General features: G+C 48.9%; 5 protein-coding genes across 5 annotated transcripts; 3 read left to right on the top strand and 2 right to left on the bottom strand.

The window, feature by feature from the left end:
* Window positions 1–5,005: 5,005 nt before the first annotated feature.
* FPOAC1_013348 (uncharacterized protein) lies at window positions 5,006–7,098 on the top strand (the record flags this gene model as incomplete). Its single annotated transcript, XM_044857689.1, has 3 exons — window positions 5,006–5,104; window positions 5,154–5,692; window positions 5,748–7,098. The coding sequence occupies 3 exons, from the start codon at window positions 5,006–5,008 to the stop codon at window positions 7,096–7,098; spliced, it is 1,989 nt and encodes a 662-aa protein (XP_044701071.1).
* A 109-nt stretch (window positions 7,099–7,207) lies between these two features.
* Window positions 7,208–7,718, bottom strand: FPOAC1_013349 (uncharacterized protein; the record flags this gene model as incomplete). Its single annotated transcript, XM_044857690.1, has 3 exons — window positions 7,208–7,211; window positions 7,268–7,458; window positions 7,509–7,718. 3 exons carry the CDS (start codon window positions 7,716–7,718, stop codon window positions 7,208–7,210), a joined length of 405 nt encoding a protein of 134 aa, XP_044701072.1.
* A 1,055-nt stretch (window positions 7,719–8,773) lies between these two features.
* Window positions 8,774–9,863, top strand: FPOAC1_013350 (uncharacterized protein; the record flags this gene model as incomplete). The annotated part of the gene is made up of 3 exons (XM_044857691.1): window positions 8,774–9,229; window positions 9,286–9,377; window positions 9,431–9,863. The coding sequence occupies 3 exons, from the start codon at window positions 8,774–8,776 to the stop codon at window positions 9,861–9,863; spliced, it is 981 nt and encodes a 326-aa protein (XP_044701073.1).
* Window positions 9,864–10,292: 429 nt separating this feature from the next.
* FPOAC1_013351 (uncharacterized protein) lies at window positions 10,293–10,721 on the top strand (the record flags this gene model as incomplete). Its single annotated transcript, XM_044857692.1, has 1 exon — window positions 10,293–10,721. The coding sequence occupies one exon, from the start codon at window positions 10,293–10,295 to the stop codon at window positions 10,719–10,721; it is 429 nt and encodes a 142-aa protein (XP_044701074.1).
* A 730-nt stretch (window positions 10,722–11,451) lies between these two features.
* FPOAC1_013352 (uncharacterized protein) lies at window positions 11,452–14,437 on the bottom strand (the record flags this gene model as incomplete). Its single annotated transcript, XM_044857693.1, has 3 exons — window positions 11,452–12,360; window positions 12,389–13,679; window positions 13,734–14,437. 3 exons carry the CDS (start codon window positions 14,435–14,437, stop codon window positions 11,452–11,454), a joined length of 2,904 nt encoding a protein of 967 aa, XP_044701075.1.
* Window positions 14,438–18,133: the final 3,696 nt, after the last annotated feature.

The raw sequence follows: 18,133 nt of genomic DNA on the forward strand, positions 1-18,133 counted from the left end.
GTTGACGCGTTCGCCAACAGCAACCACCTGACGAAATGCAGAGCTCGGCCACCATTGCTCCATCATCCACACCGTCAACGCCTTTGCGAAGCAAATCAGCCTCCCCTCATCCCCACGCTCATGATGCCAACTTTACAGGTTCTGACCCCTGGGCCTTACTGACGAGGATCATGATTTCGTCTTCGAACGATTCAAAGGCTACACCCTCAGTGAACGCAGGTCATCTACAAGACAATGGGTATGGAAGTTCGGCTTCGATATCTCAAAGGCGGGCAACAGTGCCACATGGGTCTGCGGCTTTTGCGTTAAGAAGCGAGACCTTCGACCCTCACACTACGACGCTCGAAACCTCAGCAACGTTGAGCTACATCTCTCGAGCTTCCACAACGTGCGCAACGCGAGCGCGAAGCGAACCGTACCGAATACTCTGAAACGTCCACATGACATGGCGGATCAGATGTCGGTCGTTTCGTTCTTTGGCCTCGACGTCAACGACGCGAATCAGCAAGCTATGGCGAATCGACTGGTTGCCTCTTTCAACAAGGAGGAGTTCCAACGCAAGATGGTCAAGTGGATGGTCAGCGCCAACCTGCCCTTCCGCACCGCGCAACATCCCTTTCTTCGCGAAGTCCTCGAGTATCTCAGCCCTTCGGTCGGCATCCAACGCGCGCACATCAGCGACAAGAGCGTGCGGGCGATTGCGTTTCGCGAATACGAGAAAAACAAGGGGCTGGTAGCCAAGACGCTTCAGGAGAGCCCTGGTCAAGTTCATCTTGCTTTTGATGGCTGGACTTCAACAAACGGCCTCTCACTCTATGGTGTCAGTGCCGTAGGTATATCGCGACCGACAGGCACAACCCCACAAAATTGTGCTTGGTCTGCCTGAAATGGATGGCAGGCATACTGGGAAGAATATCGCCGCTGCGGTTCTCGAAGTCATCAGCTCCTACGATATCGAGAAGAAGATCGGATATTTCACTGTCGACAATGCATCGAACAACGATACGGCTTTGGCGGAAATCGGGGATGCCCTGGGCTTTCATTGGCCAGAGCGCAGAGTTCGCTGCCTGGGTCATGTTATAAATTTGGTTGTAAAGGCCCTTCTTTTCGGCCAAGATTATGAGTCTTTCGAGCGGGATGTTAACGATGGCCTGCTTACTGTGCAGCGCGAACACGAGCAGTGGAGGAAGAGAGGACCCATTGGGAAGCTTCACAACTTCTGTCAAGAAGTCAATCGGTCAGACCTATGGACGAGGAAGCTTATCTCGGCCCAGGAGCACCGCATTCGAGAGGCAGCAGAAGACTCTGGGTTCAAAGCCCATAAACCAGTTAAGGTTGTCACCGACAATGCCACCCGATGGCTTTCGCAATTCTACATGATGCAACGCGCGCTTCGACTAAAGCCTTTTTACGATACCTTCATATTCGAGGCTAGGGCACATTTCGACTCTGAGAACCGAACAAGATGCGGCAACTTGAGGAAGGGCGTCAGAGAACCCTACTTTCTCCAGGAAGGCAGTAGGCTGGAAGAGAGTGATTGGGAGGCAATACAAGCTCTCCATGACATCCTTCTCAATTTTGAGCTTGTCATCAAATCCCTGCAGGGCGACTCCCAGTCTCGCGAGAAACAGCGAAGCCTTGGCGAGGAAGCCATTGACCAGATTCATGGCGCAAGTTGGGAAATCCTTGATGCATATGAGTTTCTCCTCGACGGCCTCGAGACTGCGAAGGGCATCGTGGCAGGTCTTCCTGAAGGTGATCATTTGGTCGTGAACGTCAACAATGCGTGGAAGAAGCTCGATTCCTACTACGCGAAGGTGGGTGAATCACCATTGATCTACGCTGCCGCGGTTCTGAATCCTGGGAAACGTTGGGACGCTTTCGACGGGTGGTACGAAGATCACCCCAACTGGATCGACGCAGCGAGGCAACAGGTGTACCGCCTATGGCGTGAACAGTACAAAGATTTGCCGATTGACGCTGAAGACGTCCTCGAGCCGCCTAGGAAAGCCCTTCGTCTTTCGACCAACAAATTCACAAACTTCAAAAAGCAAAGGCGAGACGTCAGCGGGCCAAGGGTCGGAACCACTACATCCACTCCACTTTTGGACCAAGTAGAGTGGATGTGCGATTTTTAGGCAATTACATAGTGGATGTAGCACATATCTGACCGGGGCGGAATGGATGTACACACGTGGATTTATAAGTGGATTTATAGTGGACCCTTGAGGCTATTCACAACCTCCTCGGTGCCTATTCACCCTCACTTTCAGAGGTTGACACTAACTCTTCAGCCTGTTGCTGCTGTGTTGAATCGTCAACCTCGCTGGCGCTGTCCTCGCCCTCCAATAGCCATTTTGACTCAGCAAGCGCCAGCTCGTCGTCGCTTAGAGTCCCACAACCGCCATCCGGCTTACTTTCAAGGTGCGACTTAAGCAATGGATCCAGGTCCTTGATAAGGCCAGCACGGTACCAAGAGCGTAAAACCTGACAAATGGCGATAATCTCAGCATCCAGGTTCGTACGCAACCCCGAGACCATCTTGCCAGCAGCTGAAAATAACCTCTCACACTCGGCTGACATCGGCTGGATCGTCAGGAAGTCCAATGCCATCCTGGATAACCGAGGATATCTGCCTTGCTTAGTGATCCAGTAACCAATTGGATCACGAACGTTGCCGTCGCTGGCCTCACGATCCGTCTGCCACGCTTGGTACTCGTCACCAACAATAATTGCTGCGTATGCTGGTTTTGAGTTCGGCAGACGACTGTTCTTCTCGAAGGGGTTGAAAAACCGAGGTCTTTTTGCCGGTGGCTCGTCGTCGCCTCTGCTGCTGTTGGTTCTAACCTCGAGATGAGCGTAATCGGACAGCCAGACGTCGGCAACCGTCTCTTTTGCCTTTTCAATCCAACTAGGCTTATGAGCCCACGTTTCATCAAACCAGTCCCAACGATAAGCTGGATGGAGCGCCATAGCCGTATAGTAGATGGGCGTCTCGTCCAACCGCTGATAATATTCATCCAGCTTATCCCGAGCAAGGTTGATTCCGATGCGGAAGTGCTCTGGATCAGGAAAGTCAGCAGCAAGCTGCTTATATTCTTCCAGTGTGTTAAGCAGCAATTCATAGCCAAGCACTACGTCCCAGATATTGCCGTAGGAGCCAGTCCAGCCTTGCTTACGCCTGCGGATGTGTCCATCACCCTCAAGCGTCTTTACCGCGGTCTCAAAAACAGTCAGAATAGCCTCCAAATGGTAAAGAACCTCCCAGTCTTTGTCTGTTAGCTGATTCTCGTCTCGGAGGATGCGTGGTTTTTTCGCCAACTTGGCTTGCGTTACTTGGCCAGTATTTTTAGACCGATTTTCGTCCTCCCATTGCGCCTTATACTTGATCAGTAGGAGTTCGATAGAGGTTTTCAACCGTAGAGCCCTGCGGATCATGTAGAGTTGTGACAGCCAACGCGTGTCGTTATCGATAATTAGCTTGAGTGGTTTCTTCGATCGGAGTTTAAGGGTGGCGGCGCGATTAATTTCGTCCTGTTAGATACACCAAATTAGTATGAGACGAATAGGATTTAGTAAGACCGCTTACCCTCTGGACCTCCTTGAATAAGTAAATTAGCCGATGGCTAATACGCACATCAACTACGATATTGTGTAACTTGCCAACTGGTCCTTTTTGCGCCATTGAGCGTATTCAGTATCAGACAACGCTTCTGCACCTGATAATTGCTGCTCGAACGCGTTAGCGTTTTGCCAAACAAGAGCGCCTTGGCTGACAAGTTAATTGTGTGGCCAATACAGCGTCCTCGGCGTAGTCGGCCATCGAACCCAAGTTCAGCACCAATGACCTCCATTGCAGTATCGTTGTTTTCAGCATTGTCGAGCGTGAAATAGCCAATCTTCTCTGGACTCACGCCAAGAGTGTGTAGGACGTCGAGAACCTCCCCACCGATCGTTGAGCCGAAGTGACGATGAGCCTCCGGAACCCCAATCATGATTTTGCATGGCCGATTCTTCTCATCTCTGAAGAAACAAGTAATACCGTACAGGGCAAGCTTATTTCGAGACGTCCAGCCATCAAATGAGATATGAAGCGCTCCAGGGGAGTTCTCAGCACCTCGATAACCGTCTGCTTGTGGCGGTTATACTCTTGAATGATCTTATATCGGACAGCCCTGGCACTCAAGTTGGCGTGTTGGATCGAAACGGAGGGACTCAAATAGTCGAAAATTTCTCGGAGGATGGGGTTCTCGGCGAAGGAAAATGACTGGTTGCTACTGACGATTAACTCGACTAGCATACGCTGAAAGTGTTGCTTATCAAAGCGTGAGATGAAGCTATTCGCGATATTCTGTTCCGTAGGCTTGTTGACGTCCAGTTTCAAAACAGAGGCAATAGTCGGCTGGCTCGATTTCAGTGCGCCTTCGGATTTGAGCTGTGCTGTGCTCTTTTTCTCTCCCTCTGGTGCTGGTGTTTTATGCTCACGCCATAGATGATTTGCCGCGTTCTGGAGACCTGAAGAGGTAAAACTCGCGATAATGGGACGATTTCCGAGGATACAGTCCTTGCAAGCCCATTTGCGTAAGCCATGACGTTGAATATCATAGCCAAAGTCCCACAGCCAAGAGCTAGTATCACGAGCGCGTTCTGACCAATTCCAGCCTCTGAAATGGCGAAAAAGACGGTCCTCGAGCTGCTGCTGTTGGCCTGGTTGGCCTGGTTTGGCTGACATCGTCGAATTTATTTTTTTGGCAAAAACAAAGCAGGAAACCTGTAGAAAACGTGCTCAATAGGGGTAGTTTCTCGTATAATGGATTAGCTGTAGGGGTGATTGACCTCGGCTAACTTGGGTCCAGGTACCTCGATTTAATAGGCAATTATATACAAAAATAAGTACTATGAACCGTACAGGGCCAGGGAATATCCCACTGTACCCAAATCCACCTACCTAGTTAAATACTGCCACATAAGGCCCTCTTCTACACCTTTCCTTCCTCGATCAAAGATGAACGTAGAACAAATCCGCCTCTTAGGCGACATCTTAGTCGAGGAATCATATAAAGCGCAGTGTTCAGAAATAACTGACGAACGATTAATTATTACGGTAAGTCTTCCAGTACTCTCAGGAGCACCACGCTAACATATTTGCTGAGATATTGGAGCGAGTCGCGGATCTTCTGAGGACATTGCCGAACGCGACACAGACCAAGATTAGGGACAGATTTGGGTTGATATGGAACCCTGAAAAGTCGCCACGCTTTGTCGAGTTGTCGATTTCGTCTCCACGAGCATCTTCAACAGATGTCTTGGATACCACAACAAGTATCGGCTCTGTCTTTGATCTCGAAACAAGCCCTATGTTCCTAGAAAATCTCCAAGTCTGGGCTAAGAAACCTCAAGTGTTTTGGGACCAGGAGAAGGTCACTTTGGGGCAGGACCTAGGCGGCTACATTGCTATATTAGAGCACGCACAAGCTGCAAACCAAGTCAGGCTACGGTTCACGAAAAGGGAATTTTTTCGCTGCCGATGGACATGGGGCAAGAAAGAAAAGGAGATGTTTCTTCAGAGCGTAAGGAAAGATGCTTCCATCACTGATGAGCAGTGTAGGCAGTGGCTTCTCGAAGGAAGTATTTACGAGGACTTAACCAAAATATTCGGGGACGCAGCACTCTTCCCACTAAAGATGATCATGTATGTGTGAATTACCGACCCCTTCACGCACATCAGTCAGGTAACTTCTCTTTAGTAATAAGAACACGGGCAAAGAGGCATTTAGCAACATCATATCACGCCTCGATGTGGAATCTGTCAAGGAAGCTATTGCGAAATACGCGGAGGCGGCGAAGGAAATCACTGCCTACATACGCAAACAATTGGCAACAAGCAACATCTGCAAGCCTGGAGCTTTTCTCCTCCAGACCGACCATAGGGTTCCCCACGAACACTCGGAACCGGCGCGTAAGAAACGCAAAACACGCCCTCCGGCATCCCGATCACCGAATGCCGTCGAACCCGAGCCAGCTAGAGTCACCTCGCCTCCGACGGCACCAGACAATGCCGGACCCGGATCACAGCCTTCGCAGAACATGAATCAACCACAGGACCGCGAATCCCAGCAAGATCCGACAAACGTAGGGCCATCCCTTCACCGGACTGTACCAGCTTCAGGCACAACAGTCACGCAAATTCACGCCATAGGGATCCCACGGTCACAATCAACATCGACGGGGTCTCCCCCAGCCGTCTCTGGTACCGGAAGAGGGGAAGTCGCGCCTATCTCTATGGCGCACAGTCCTAGGGGATTACAAATCGGTATATTAGCTAATTTCAGACCTGCCTTGCGAACCTGCCCAGAGTACCCAGAGTCCCAGGATCGTGTCCCTTCCAGCCATGCTTCAGGGCGCCTATACTCTCTACAAGCGCCACAGAGCCAACACGCTCCCATGGAGCCAAGCGATGAAGTGAACGCGTCAAGGAATGATTATGTCCAAGAACCACAGGAGGGTATTCCGGAATCATTTGGTTCACCGCACAGCACATCAATGCAACCGCAACTACAACTACATCAACTTCCTCAATACAAAGGACAGAGTCGTAGTGAAACTGCAGCGCAAAGGGGACATAAAGTACTAATTAATCTCGATAAGAACTCCCCGAATGGACACCAAACGAGTGTCTTGGTCTCTGCCGATCCTCCCCTAGAGACTCCACTGGTAGATGCAAATTCCCAGACTGCAGGTCTATCGCAGGTGGATAGTCAAGCACATGCACGATACCTTGGATCTATTGAACAATCGCAAGCCAAATCTTCCACCGCTACGCCAGACTATAGAGCTGACGCAGAAGAGAGCTCAGAACAGCCTGATTCTTCGGGACAACCGAACGACACACGGGGGACACAGTTCGGTCTTCCTAGTTTCCTACAACCCGACTACGGAGAGCACGAACATCTTTCGTCGCACATTCACGAGGAGTATTGCCAACAAGCCAGGCCGCCTTATTCGGCATTCGCGATAACCAATGAGGATGATTGGAACATGTACGAAACTTTATCCTTCCCTGAGGCGGATGATTTTAATTTTAATTTTGGTTTTTGAGTGCTACTGGTGATGATACTCAACCGGGATCATAGTATAAAAGAAATCACTTAGTTCTAGAGGCTTGTCCATCCCCTTCCCCTCCGCCTCCGAGTTCCCCGTCCCATCCTTATCTTTGGGTTGCAAAGACGTATCGGGCATGAGCAATAAAATCTTCCCCGGCTCCCACTCATGTGAGACCCTCTTGCTCCCCATTTTGACAACAATTCCCACTGGGTCCGAAATTAGAACAGCCAGGCCGGCAAAGTCTTGGCTGGTGTAGACGCCGCTTCTTTCGACTTTAACAATCTCCGGCTTGGGCATCCTGGCGTCTTTTGGCTTTAATCGCACAGTAGATAGAATTTTTTTGATTTCCTGGGCCTCCAGATGTAATTAGCAAAAGAAGCCTCTATGTTATTGTGAGTTCTGACCTTGTGGCGGCCAATTGCGGAAGAGAGCTTCCCACACGATTCGGGAGTGCCATATGAGTAGAGGATCTTTACTCCTTGTTGTTTTACAATCGGAGTAATCCCTCGGATCTCATTACGTAGATCATCGAGAATCACCGCGGCCTCATCTGGCAAGTCGAGCTCTTCGGCTCCATCAACTAGGCTCAGCTTCTTAACTGAGATATTTGCCATGGCAGAGTCGAAATTAAAAGGCTTGTCTGACTTGGTTGGTTGGTTGTATTCCTACTCGAGTTTAGCCGCTTTTTAACAGCAGCCATGCCCGGCTAGTGGGGTTTGGCCGACAGCCGAGACGCCCCGAATATTCATCCGTGCCGCCCCACTTCGCCAAACATCACCCACTTTCTCCTCCTCCCTAACTAACCTCTATCTACATCGGCCGACCAGCTGCCGTAGATCGTGGTTTGAGATACTAATGTACATATGTGTTTTTGTCTCCAGCGAGGCGGGCTATCCGCCTCGTGTGCGGGTCCTTTCTACCTACAGTCTCCCCCCAGTGCTCAGCAGAGTGTCCTATGAGGCGTGAGTCGCGGCAGAACTGTGGGTCAAATATCGGTTAGAGCCAAGATATCCCTCAAAGCATGGTTGTCGTTGTCGTTGTGGACTCGATTGTATAACCGGCAGGGGTTTCAAATGTTGACGCGATACTGAGCTTTTTTCTTTCTTTTTTCGCTATCTTTTCTCTAGGATTAAATATGAATTAGACCTCTGTACCGGTCCAACATTCGAGACCCCTGCGGGCTGTACGGAAATGATACAGTGAATCTTGACCTTTCTCGTTCCATGGCAGTTGCCAGTTGCAGCCAGCAGCCTTCCGTTTGTCCGTATATTTCTTACCCCTACCTATTACACATTGTGATCCTTTCAGCGCAGGGGTTACATCAGTAGTTGGTGTGGTCGCCATGCACCCTCTGTCCTTCAGTGTCGCGTAACATCCATCACTCCGCTATGGTCCTGTGCAGCTGTATACATAATTCCGGGCATGGACGCCAAGACAACGGGTGAACCCGCATTTACGATTGGTAGCCCCCTAAGCTGGAGCCTGAAGCAAGTTTCTTTAGGCAGCACTGAACGAGCGATAAAGAAGGTCAACAATCACAACTTCGGAAATCTCAACACCCACAGTTCGAGCTCCGGTATGCCATGTCTCTTCCATCGCCCTTGTACTGTTACCCTTCTTTGCCGGAGGGGTGTTCGCTTGCTTCGGCTATTGCCTCATCAAGACGGGCATGCCCCCATACAATGTCAAGCTCTTTGACTGCGCCCTAGCGGACTCAGAAAGCACTCGCCCGTACGAGGCTCTGTCCTACGTATGGGCCTCTGAGAACAAGCCTCGGTCTATTTCTATAGACGGCTGCGACTTGCCAGTCGGGGAAAACCTTTACGCGGCGCTATCACATCTTCGAGATCGCTCCATTGAACGAACCATATGGATAGACGCTATTTGCATCAACCAACGATGCCTAAAGGAAAAGGGACAGCAATTCCAGTCTATGGCGAAGATCTATACCAAAGCAAGCCGTGTGATTGTTTGGCTTGGAGGAGCGACACCCGACAGCGGTCAAGCACTCGAAGAAATACGCATCGCAGCAGAGCAGCGTACGAAGCCCTCACCTACGAAGCCCTCAATTAACGAAAGTGCAATCCTTAAACTGCTTGAGGGGCCATGGTTTCAACGCATCTGGGTAAGGAAACAGGCGTCTACCAACATGGACAGAGATTACTGACAAAGTCGATTCAGGTACTTCAGGAAGTTGCCGCGGCCCTAAATGTACTGATCAAATGTGGTCCCACCGAGATTAGCGGATATGCGTTCTGTTCAGGCCTAAGCAAGTTGAACCTATCCTATGAAACCCGCCCGGACCTGTCGTCTCTGATCCGTTCAGTATCCTATCTCATAAGGGTGCGGCCTTCCGGCCTAGATGCGCAACTGGTCGGTCAGGCAGGTTTTCCCTGGGCATATGCCCTCTAGGTGAGCTGGTAGATATGTACCACACTCGCAAAGCAACTGACCGCCGCGACAAGGTTTATGCCTTGCTCAGCATGAGCTCTGATGATACTAGCATCGCAGGGTTATCCGCCAACTATGAGATTTCATGGGGACGACTATTCCAGCAACTCATCAACTTCTTCTCTAAACGAGTGTCTGTAGACACTTGGGATGATAAGGAGATAGCGGTAATCAGGGGCAAGGGTTGCGTTCTAGGCGAAGTGTCTTCAGTCGAAATAGACACTGATTGGGAAGACAGACAGCACGTGGGCATTACATGGAAGAATGCGTCTGGCTATAGGGGGCCGGGTTCTCCCTGGACCTTATAGGCCTCAGCGAAATCTGTCTAGGTAGGGGATGTTGTCTGCCTTCTACAGGGAGCGTCAAGGCCTACAATCATTAGGTTATGCAACGATTATTGGGTCGTTATAATGATTTCAGTTCCCCCTCCGGACGATCTACAAGATGCGAGCAGTGACACTAAGTCGAAGCTTTTACGATTGATAACAACCTTCCCACATGATTTCCTACTTGTCTGGAACTGGAATATGTATCCAGGCGAGTCGCAGGATGGGGAAGACTACGAACACTTCATGGGCACCCTAGTTTCGAAGTGCTCAAATACAGAGCTAGAATATTGTCTAGATAAAGTGACCAGATTATGGAATACTGGAGTGGCACTACAAGACATGGGAAAAGATGAGGCAGGGGAAAATCTCCGAAAAGCAATGGAGATTATTGAGAGACAATTGACAACAATGGGTGCCCTAGACTTCGCTTGCCCAGGTCCCGACCATTCGATAAGAGGAGATATGGACAAGCTAAAAGGAATGGTAGATTTACTTATCAAGGACAAGGGCGGATGGAGACCGCTGGGGTTGGCGGCAGGGAATGGGCGTGAGGCAATGGTCAAGCTGCTGCTCAATACTGCCAAAGTCGACCCAGACGCCAAGGATTGGGATGGACGGACGCCGTTATGGCAGGCGGCAGCGAAGGGGCACGAGACCATCGTCAAGCTGCTGCTCCATACTGCCAAAGTCGACCCAGACGCTAGGGACGACGATGAACAGACGCCGTTATGGCAGGCGGCAGTAAAGGGGTATGAGGCAATCGTCAAGCTGCTGCTCGATATTGGCAAAGTCGAACTAGACGTCAAGGATGCAAACCACGGTGTTAAGGTGGGGTAGGGGCAGAGTTTATACTCATCATTGTACGCAAAAGGGTAGGTCCCTAATGCCCTAGGTGTTTCTCATTCCTGCACTACTTGCGCACATGTGTGAGGGAACTTTGATGAATAGGAATTTTAATCACAAATCATAATGAAATGAACGACTGTATGAAAATACTGGACTTGGCCAGGTCACGTACTTTACCGGCATCTTATTAGTCTCGGCAGAGCGTGGCAAAATTGGGTCATGAATTTGTTAGACATTACCATCCACCACCCCTCTTTCGCACGGACATGATAACATACAAGATATACTAACAAACCAAACGATATAATGCAGCAAGAACTAATATAGTACAGCCTCTTTTGTTGGGTGATTTTCGAGGCGTAAGTCCCGAAGTATACATATAAAATCAACTCATAATAGTACAGCCTCTGGTAGACAGACCAGGCTTCAGCCGCTGAAGATGGGACGCTGAACACTTGGAGAATTTGGCCTTCAAGCAGGCCTGTCGCAGGGACAAGCGAGGCTGGGAACTGTGGCGAGGAGTAGGGATTGTGATGTTTGAGGGTTATAGGGCTAGAAGTCGGAAAAGAATGTAACTAACGAGACTTAATGTTGTGGGCCCTATGAGGCGTATCCTCCCGGGCGGAATAAATTCATTCATTCATTCAATCCCTATGGGGCCCCGTTGGCGATGAGGGAGAAGAGTAACGGTATTTTGGCCATTCAAGGGTTTAGCTTCCTCTTATACACTACGCAGTAGCTTCCCCGCCGTAACCCATCGGTCTGGATCAATGATATTTGGATCATGATCTTGTTGTCCCATCTCAACGGCATAATCCAACGCTGTATTCCCATGTACATCACGAAGATATACAGGCAATTGTACATCTTCGCAAAGAAAGTGCAGGACTTTCTCTGATAGGGTTCCCCTTATGGAACTATGATGGAGAGCAGTTCGACCTTGTTCATCCCTAGACTTTAGGTTTACACCCCAACTTGCTAATTTTTGGAGTACGCTCACAGAAAGCCGGCGCGATCTAGCTGCTAGATGCGCCAAGCCCAACCCTTCTGAGGTCTTGAAATCCGGGTCTGCTCCATATTTGAACATAAGATCCAATATTTCTTGGTCATCCTGGTATTCACAGAGGATGAACGCACTGAGATATATGGCCATTGGCGACATACCTCTGCTGTCAAGTTCATTAATGTCATTGAACCGTTCCAAGAGATATCTGGCGACAGCAATGTCAACAGGGCCATCGTTGCTCAACAGATGATGCCACACATTCTGTCCATTTTTATCTTTCGATCCCAGGAATGTTTCCGATAAAAAGTCTGGAACTCGGCTTAATACATCCTGCATTATTTGTAAGTGGCCTTTTTGTGCCGCATAATGCAAAGCGTTGAGTCCGTTGACATCCTCATCCGTGGGATCTGCTCCAAGCGTGAGAAGCTTGGAAACAACACCCAGGTTCCCATTCATGACAGCGAAATGTAATAGTGTTTTGTTCTCTTTTGTGCTCAATGAGATCGTGGCGCCTTTTTCGATGAGCTTCTGGGTTATGGACTCAGATAAGTCTTTGCTACCGGCTGCAATATGCAATGAAGAAATGCCGAACATGTCTTGGGCGTCAACATCGACCTCGGGGTTCTTCAAAAGAAGGTCAAGAATCGCCAACCTTTTTTTTTTGGATTGAGCAATATTCGTCCTCATCATCATCTAATTCGATGTAGTCAAGAACACATTCCACGCGGTTATCTGGGTCGTTCCAGAAGTCCACAATGCCGGGCCATTTCGGCCCATACAAATCCCGCCTCAATGCTAGATGTAGGGGCGTCTCGCCGCTATCCGAAGGAAAGTTTGGATTGGCGCCATGATCCAGAAGGAACTTCGTCATCCGTTGACTCCCCGTCAAGGCAGCGAGGTGTAAAGTAGTCAGACCTTCCACTGTGCGGGAGTTTTGGGCAACACTCTTCTCACTATCTCCGATAACGTATATAACTCTGCCCTCTTGATAAGTGGGTATGTATGTCTGTCTCACCACTAGCGTATCTACTGGCGTTCCGGCGCTGAGAAAGGTTCGGGCGATCGCTTCGTCACCGTTCTTGACTGTGTAGTGCAAAGGAGTCATGTTCTCGATGTCTGAGTCCAGGCTCGCTCTTCTCTCCAGTAAAAGCTGAACGCATTGTTCCCAGCCGTTAAGCACAGCATAATGCAAAGGGGTTCTCCCTTCTGCATCCCGTACATCGGTGCATAGGCCTTGCTCTATAAGCCATTCCACAGTCTCTTTTCCCTGTTCATTCCCACACTTTGCTTTAAGTAGCAACCAATTTCTGGTAACCCTTGACTCTGAAGAAAGAAACCTAGCGACGGAGGGCGGTTTGGTTACAGCGAGGCGGGCATGCAGGGCACTATACTCCATGGAGTAATCCAGCAGTGGATAAAGCTGCCTCCCAGCCTTTTCGCGTTGTAGACATTCGTCTATCTCCGAGAACTCGACGTCAAAGACACGGAACAAAAGATAGGCAAGGCATGACGTTGCAATTGCAGCGTCTGCATCCGGGCGCCACTTTTCTCGTGTTCGCTTCAAGTACTCTTTCGTAGTGTTATGAATTAGAGTGACCCTGTCGTTCTTTTCATCTATCTCCACCAAGCCCGCGCAGACGGAGACCATGTCTTCAATATCCATTAGTCTCTCCTCATCAAGATGTGAATCTGTTTCCTGGACGATAACTGCTGTTCGGAGCTCTTCGACCCTGAGGGGTCTCTTTGCAAAGGTAAGCCATGCTAGAACATCCTTAGCGATTGCTGTTCGTTCTCGATGCTGACTCTCTATCCTTTTCATTGCATCGTCGTAGGCCTCGTCGTATGCTAGTGTCCCGGTTGGCAAGGCGGTGAGGGCGTTCCTGAGAGTCCCGACTGACAATTTACCTTCTAGAGAGTTGAGATGCAGGCGGGCAAGGAGGAACCTATGCTATATCAGCTTCCAATAGTGCCCTTAAAGAAAAAGGGAATCAACACACATCCCTCCGCTCGCTCCTAAGATGGCGTTGCAAATATCCTCCTGAAGCTGCTGGTCACGCATGACGAACCGACTAAGCTTTGACATATTACGATTGAGGTATTTGCGAACATCGGTACCCCTGGCATGTACTTCGAGTATACTACTTCCTTTCAACACCGGGTCGTTGGCAATATCAGGGATAGCCCGAGAGGTCGCCAAGATATTCGCTCCCTGCAAGCCTCTGAGCTGAGCCATAACGTCTCTCCATACAAGACACTCGTCGAGGCCATCAATAACTATGAAGATTCGATAATGCAGACACGCCACAGTCTTCAACGCACTTGCAATTTCTCTGAGCGAAGGTCGAGTGCCCTTATCCTTGTGCTTGCTATACAAAGTGCTCATTGCATCTGGTAAAGAGCCTGAACACTGGGCAAGCTGCTTGAGGATACTCGATAGAATAAGATTGTCGGTTTCGTTGTATCGGTGCCCAAAGTCGCAGTAATGGTAAGCTATGCCAATGTTGCTGTCATTCCCGAAGAGGTTCTGAAGGTGGTGGATGGCAATGGCGGCTAGGACTGTCTTCCCCGCTCCTGGAAGGCCTGGACAGAAAAACATTCTATCTTTAGTTTTAATCCATTTCTGGAACTCTTCGGAACCGAGGAACCATTCACCAGTTCCGTCTTCATGTTGATCAAATAAAATGCTTTTGATGTGAGCCATGGTCAACAGTTCCAATCCAATTCAAGATTTCATATCGCTCCTGTTGATTGAATCGCTCGGTGAGATGATGAATGTCCTGTTCAATCCTGCAGGATCTTTGACTGTGATCATTTCAGCTCATCAGACGTTGAAGAGAGAACGTTATAGATACCTATATAGCTGTCTCTCAATTCCATTGAGCAATTCAAGGTTTAACGACAACCGTCCTCGGAAATCTTGAACGTCGTCCTGATCCCAGTTTAATCTTTTCCAGGCTTTCTTCGCACACTGGGCCATACTCGTACTGCTAGATCCAAGTTCTCGATACTTGTCAAGTCTTGCGAGAAGATCATGCAAAAGACAAATGGAGTCGTCACTGATACTTTTCAAACTTTCTTGCTGCTTGATCTCAGGTTCCCACCCCGATAAAAGGACGTCAATATCTTGGACGACGTTCGAAAAGTTTCTGAGACTGCCAGTCGAGCGCGAGTGAGTAGATGTGTGAAGAGAGGGAGCGGTATTGGCTTACTCTTTTGATATTGCATCATACTGGCGAGGAGCATCCATAAATCTTTTCCTGGCTTGAATAACAAGCTCTAGGATTTTAATAAAATCGCCCACACCGACCCCGATATTCATTGTGTCGCTAAAACGGTTAAATGAAAGGGAGATCCAGGCTCAAATTTCTAGCCAGTTAGTGCTAAAATGGAAAATACCTCGTAGCCTCTGTAATTCAGGTAAAAAGTGTCAGGGGTGGTTGAATTTTTAAAATATAAATGCAAGACTGTAGTATTTAATGCCTAAAGTCCAGATGCATATACTTTAGGCAGCAATGTGGCACCGCTGTCCTGCATCCCCGGGACCTATATCAGGCTGTAAGGCAGAATCTATTGACCTCACAGGTTTGTAAGTTACCCGTAGATCTGACTGAAAAGGAGCCCCACTCTTCGAGTGGGCGGCAAAGCCACCGGACAGTCAGGTCCCCCCGCTTTGTATGCATTTCACCCAAATCACCACCAAAACTCACCAATTTGAAGACCACATTTGGTAGCCGTATGTCCCTCCCTATCTCTGAGCTTGTCTGATTGCCTAAAAGAGACTATGTCTGATCCTTTTACCGCAAGCCCGGCTGTGCAGGCTGCCCGTTGGATCCTCACGGAGTCTGACCGCCGTGAGCGCCTCGGCAAGCCGCGGACATAGATGCGTATTGTTGTACAATAGTTGTATGTTGTGAGGTAGTGTTGTACAACTTTACAACAGTTGTACAACAATAAGGTCACGTGCAACGACAAAACGGGTAGAATTAAGATGCCATGGCTCTATATCTTCGTCTAACTATAACATTTTAGTCATCTTGTAAGACTTCCGAACTGTTACGATCGGCCCCTATAGGCAGCTGTAAGCAGGGTTCAAATCCACGACACATCTGGGCTCAGTGTAGTGGAAACAGGGATTGCACGTGGCGCAAAAAGATCCGTGCATTCGTGCACGGATCGCTATGTGATCCTAAATCCACCAGAAGTGCTAGTGTAGTGTCGTGGATTTGAACCCTGGAGCCTGTAAGCACCACTGTAATCGCTAGCATAGTGATTATGGCCCAATCTTTTGCCCTGTGGCTTAGCGGTTAGGTGCAACCGTTACACGATAATCACTCGTGTGACGGGTGAAGGTTCCCAAGGGATAAACTAGTCCGTACTGGTTTATGTTGGCAGAGTCGTAGGGCGTTGTCACTGAGCGTTGCGAAGTGTCACGTCTCTTAATAGTGAATAGAGCGGGTTAGGCGTATTCAGGTAAAGAAGTTTTGTTGATAGCTGGTAGGCCATCGTACTATCTAGTGCTAAGCGAATGTATATATACATGAGGTTATGCAGGTCGAACGAGGTCGGTTCGACTCTGTTCGACAGGCATGCAAGGCGAACGAGGTCGGTTCGACTCTGTTCGTCATGCAAGTCGAATGGGGTCCGTTCGACTTGTATAGGGTAGGTCTATTCTAAGTGGTGGAAAACGTGGGGTATGTTATCTCACGTGGGTGGAGATTAGTTGGGTCGTAACACGAACCCTTCCAATCTGAGTCTTGTTCTTCTCAAGAAACTCCATATGAAAGAAGCTGTAGAAGTCCCAGCCCAGCCGCTCGATGGCTGTTAATTGAGCAGATGTTGAATTAATATGCGATGAGCTAGCCATAGGTAGTCGAGATTCTCAGAATAAGTGCTTAAGCATATGACACACTAATGGTGCCTAAAGCGCCTAGGATTTGCAGTGAGATTCATAGAATCAAAAACAATAGAGACAGGGTAGCTCGGCCATAGCATTGATTGAAAAGTCATCACTCGCATGTGGAAAACATCGAATCGAAGAAACCTCTTAACTTCTATCTAATGAGGGACTGGGAGCTGGCTTCTTGTAGCTATGTTTCGTCATAAGCAGCATTGATGGTCTTTAGGCAGCCGTATGCTGCCTTGCGCTAGTTGTGATTACACCGGGCAAACCGGTGCGGTCGGGTCGGGCTAGGGTTAAGGAAAATAGAAAAAAGGAAGAAGAAAGAAGAGAGGGGAAAAAAAGAGAATAAAGAAGGAAAGAAAGACTAAAAGAGAATATAGATAAAATATAGTTAAAAGTTTATAAAAAGAGTCTAGTTAGTTAAGGCCTTATTTGAATATTCATATAGCCATGTGTTGAATAGTGTCAAAAGGAAGCTCATGGAAGTACCCGTTGGCTCATGTGGGCCCGAAGGGCCCAGGCGAGCCAACCTAGCAAGCTAGGTTGGGCACAAAATCGTGAGACACGCACAAATTCGTGAGACATCGGAAGGGCCCGCTTTTTGGTGCGATTTTCAGCTTTTTGGATATTCCGTGCATCACAAGGCGTCCAAAAATGTAAGTTGAAGGCGAAATCGGTAGTTTGAAGCTGCTCGTGATGATGGATTGACTATTGAATATCTGAAGGCCGGGGAAGTGACTGTTTGAGCACCCAGGCTATGCTGCTTTGCAGGACAATTCCCCATACAAATTATAGTATATCTGCGTCTTCTGTGGCCCTGTAACTGGATTCTGCAACTATTATTTCCTCCCTGATGAGATCTCGAAGTGAATCGTGAAGTTGAGTGCGGTGTTGAAAGGGGCAGGGTGTAGAGAGACCGGGCCAAGGAGAGGACAACGGTGACTCGTGATTAGGAAGGCAGGGCGGCGATGAGGGCATCTCCACGTCGTTAAGGCATGACAAATCGAGAAGTGGGAGTATTTCTTCTTCTTCTTCTTTATCGCTTTCTTCGCTGGCGAGCGGATGCGTAAGTTGGAAAATAACACTATCGTCACTTCCGGGGAGGGCTGACCAATCTACCGCGTTGAGCGGCTTCCCTGCGAAATTGGCATTGCGAATAGATTCTCTAACTTCCTGCGGTAATTGTGTATCTATCATAAAGCCGTCAGTCTTCTCATTCAGTAACTCGGTCATTTTGGATCGCTGAGTATCCATAGAAAGGTAATCTTTATCCTTCCCGGTGTGTTGAAGCCATTTCTTGAACTGTAGCTTCTTTAGAACGCCGTTCACGATGACTTCCTTGTTATCCCGCCACTCTGATTTGAAGCGCTCGATTTCTCGGATCGCGATACTGCGTGCGGTACGGAGTTGAGATTTCCCCTCTTTGGCGCGAGTCTCTGCGATAAAGGATTCTTGTTGATCACGTATTTCTTGCAGACTCACGTTGTGAATATAATC

This window comes from Fusarium poae (assembly GCF_019609905.1).
Source record: "Fusarium poae strain DAOMC 252244 chromosome Unknown contig_2, whole genome shotgun sequence".
In the NCBI taxonomy this organism is placed as follows: domain Eukaryota; kingdom Fungi; phylum Ascomycota; class Sordariomycetes; order Hypocreales; family Nectriaceae; genus Fusarium; species Fusarium poae.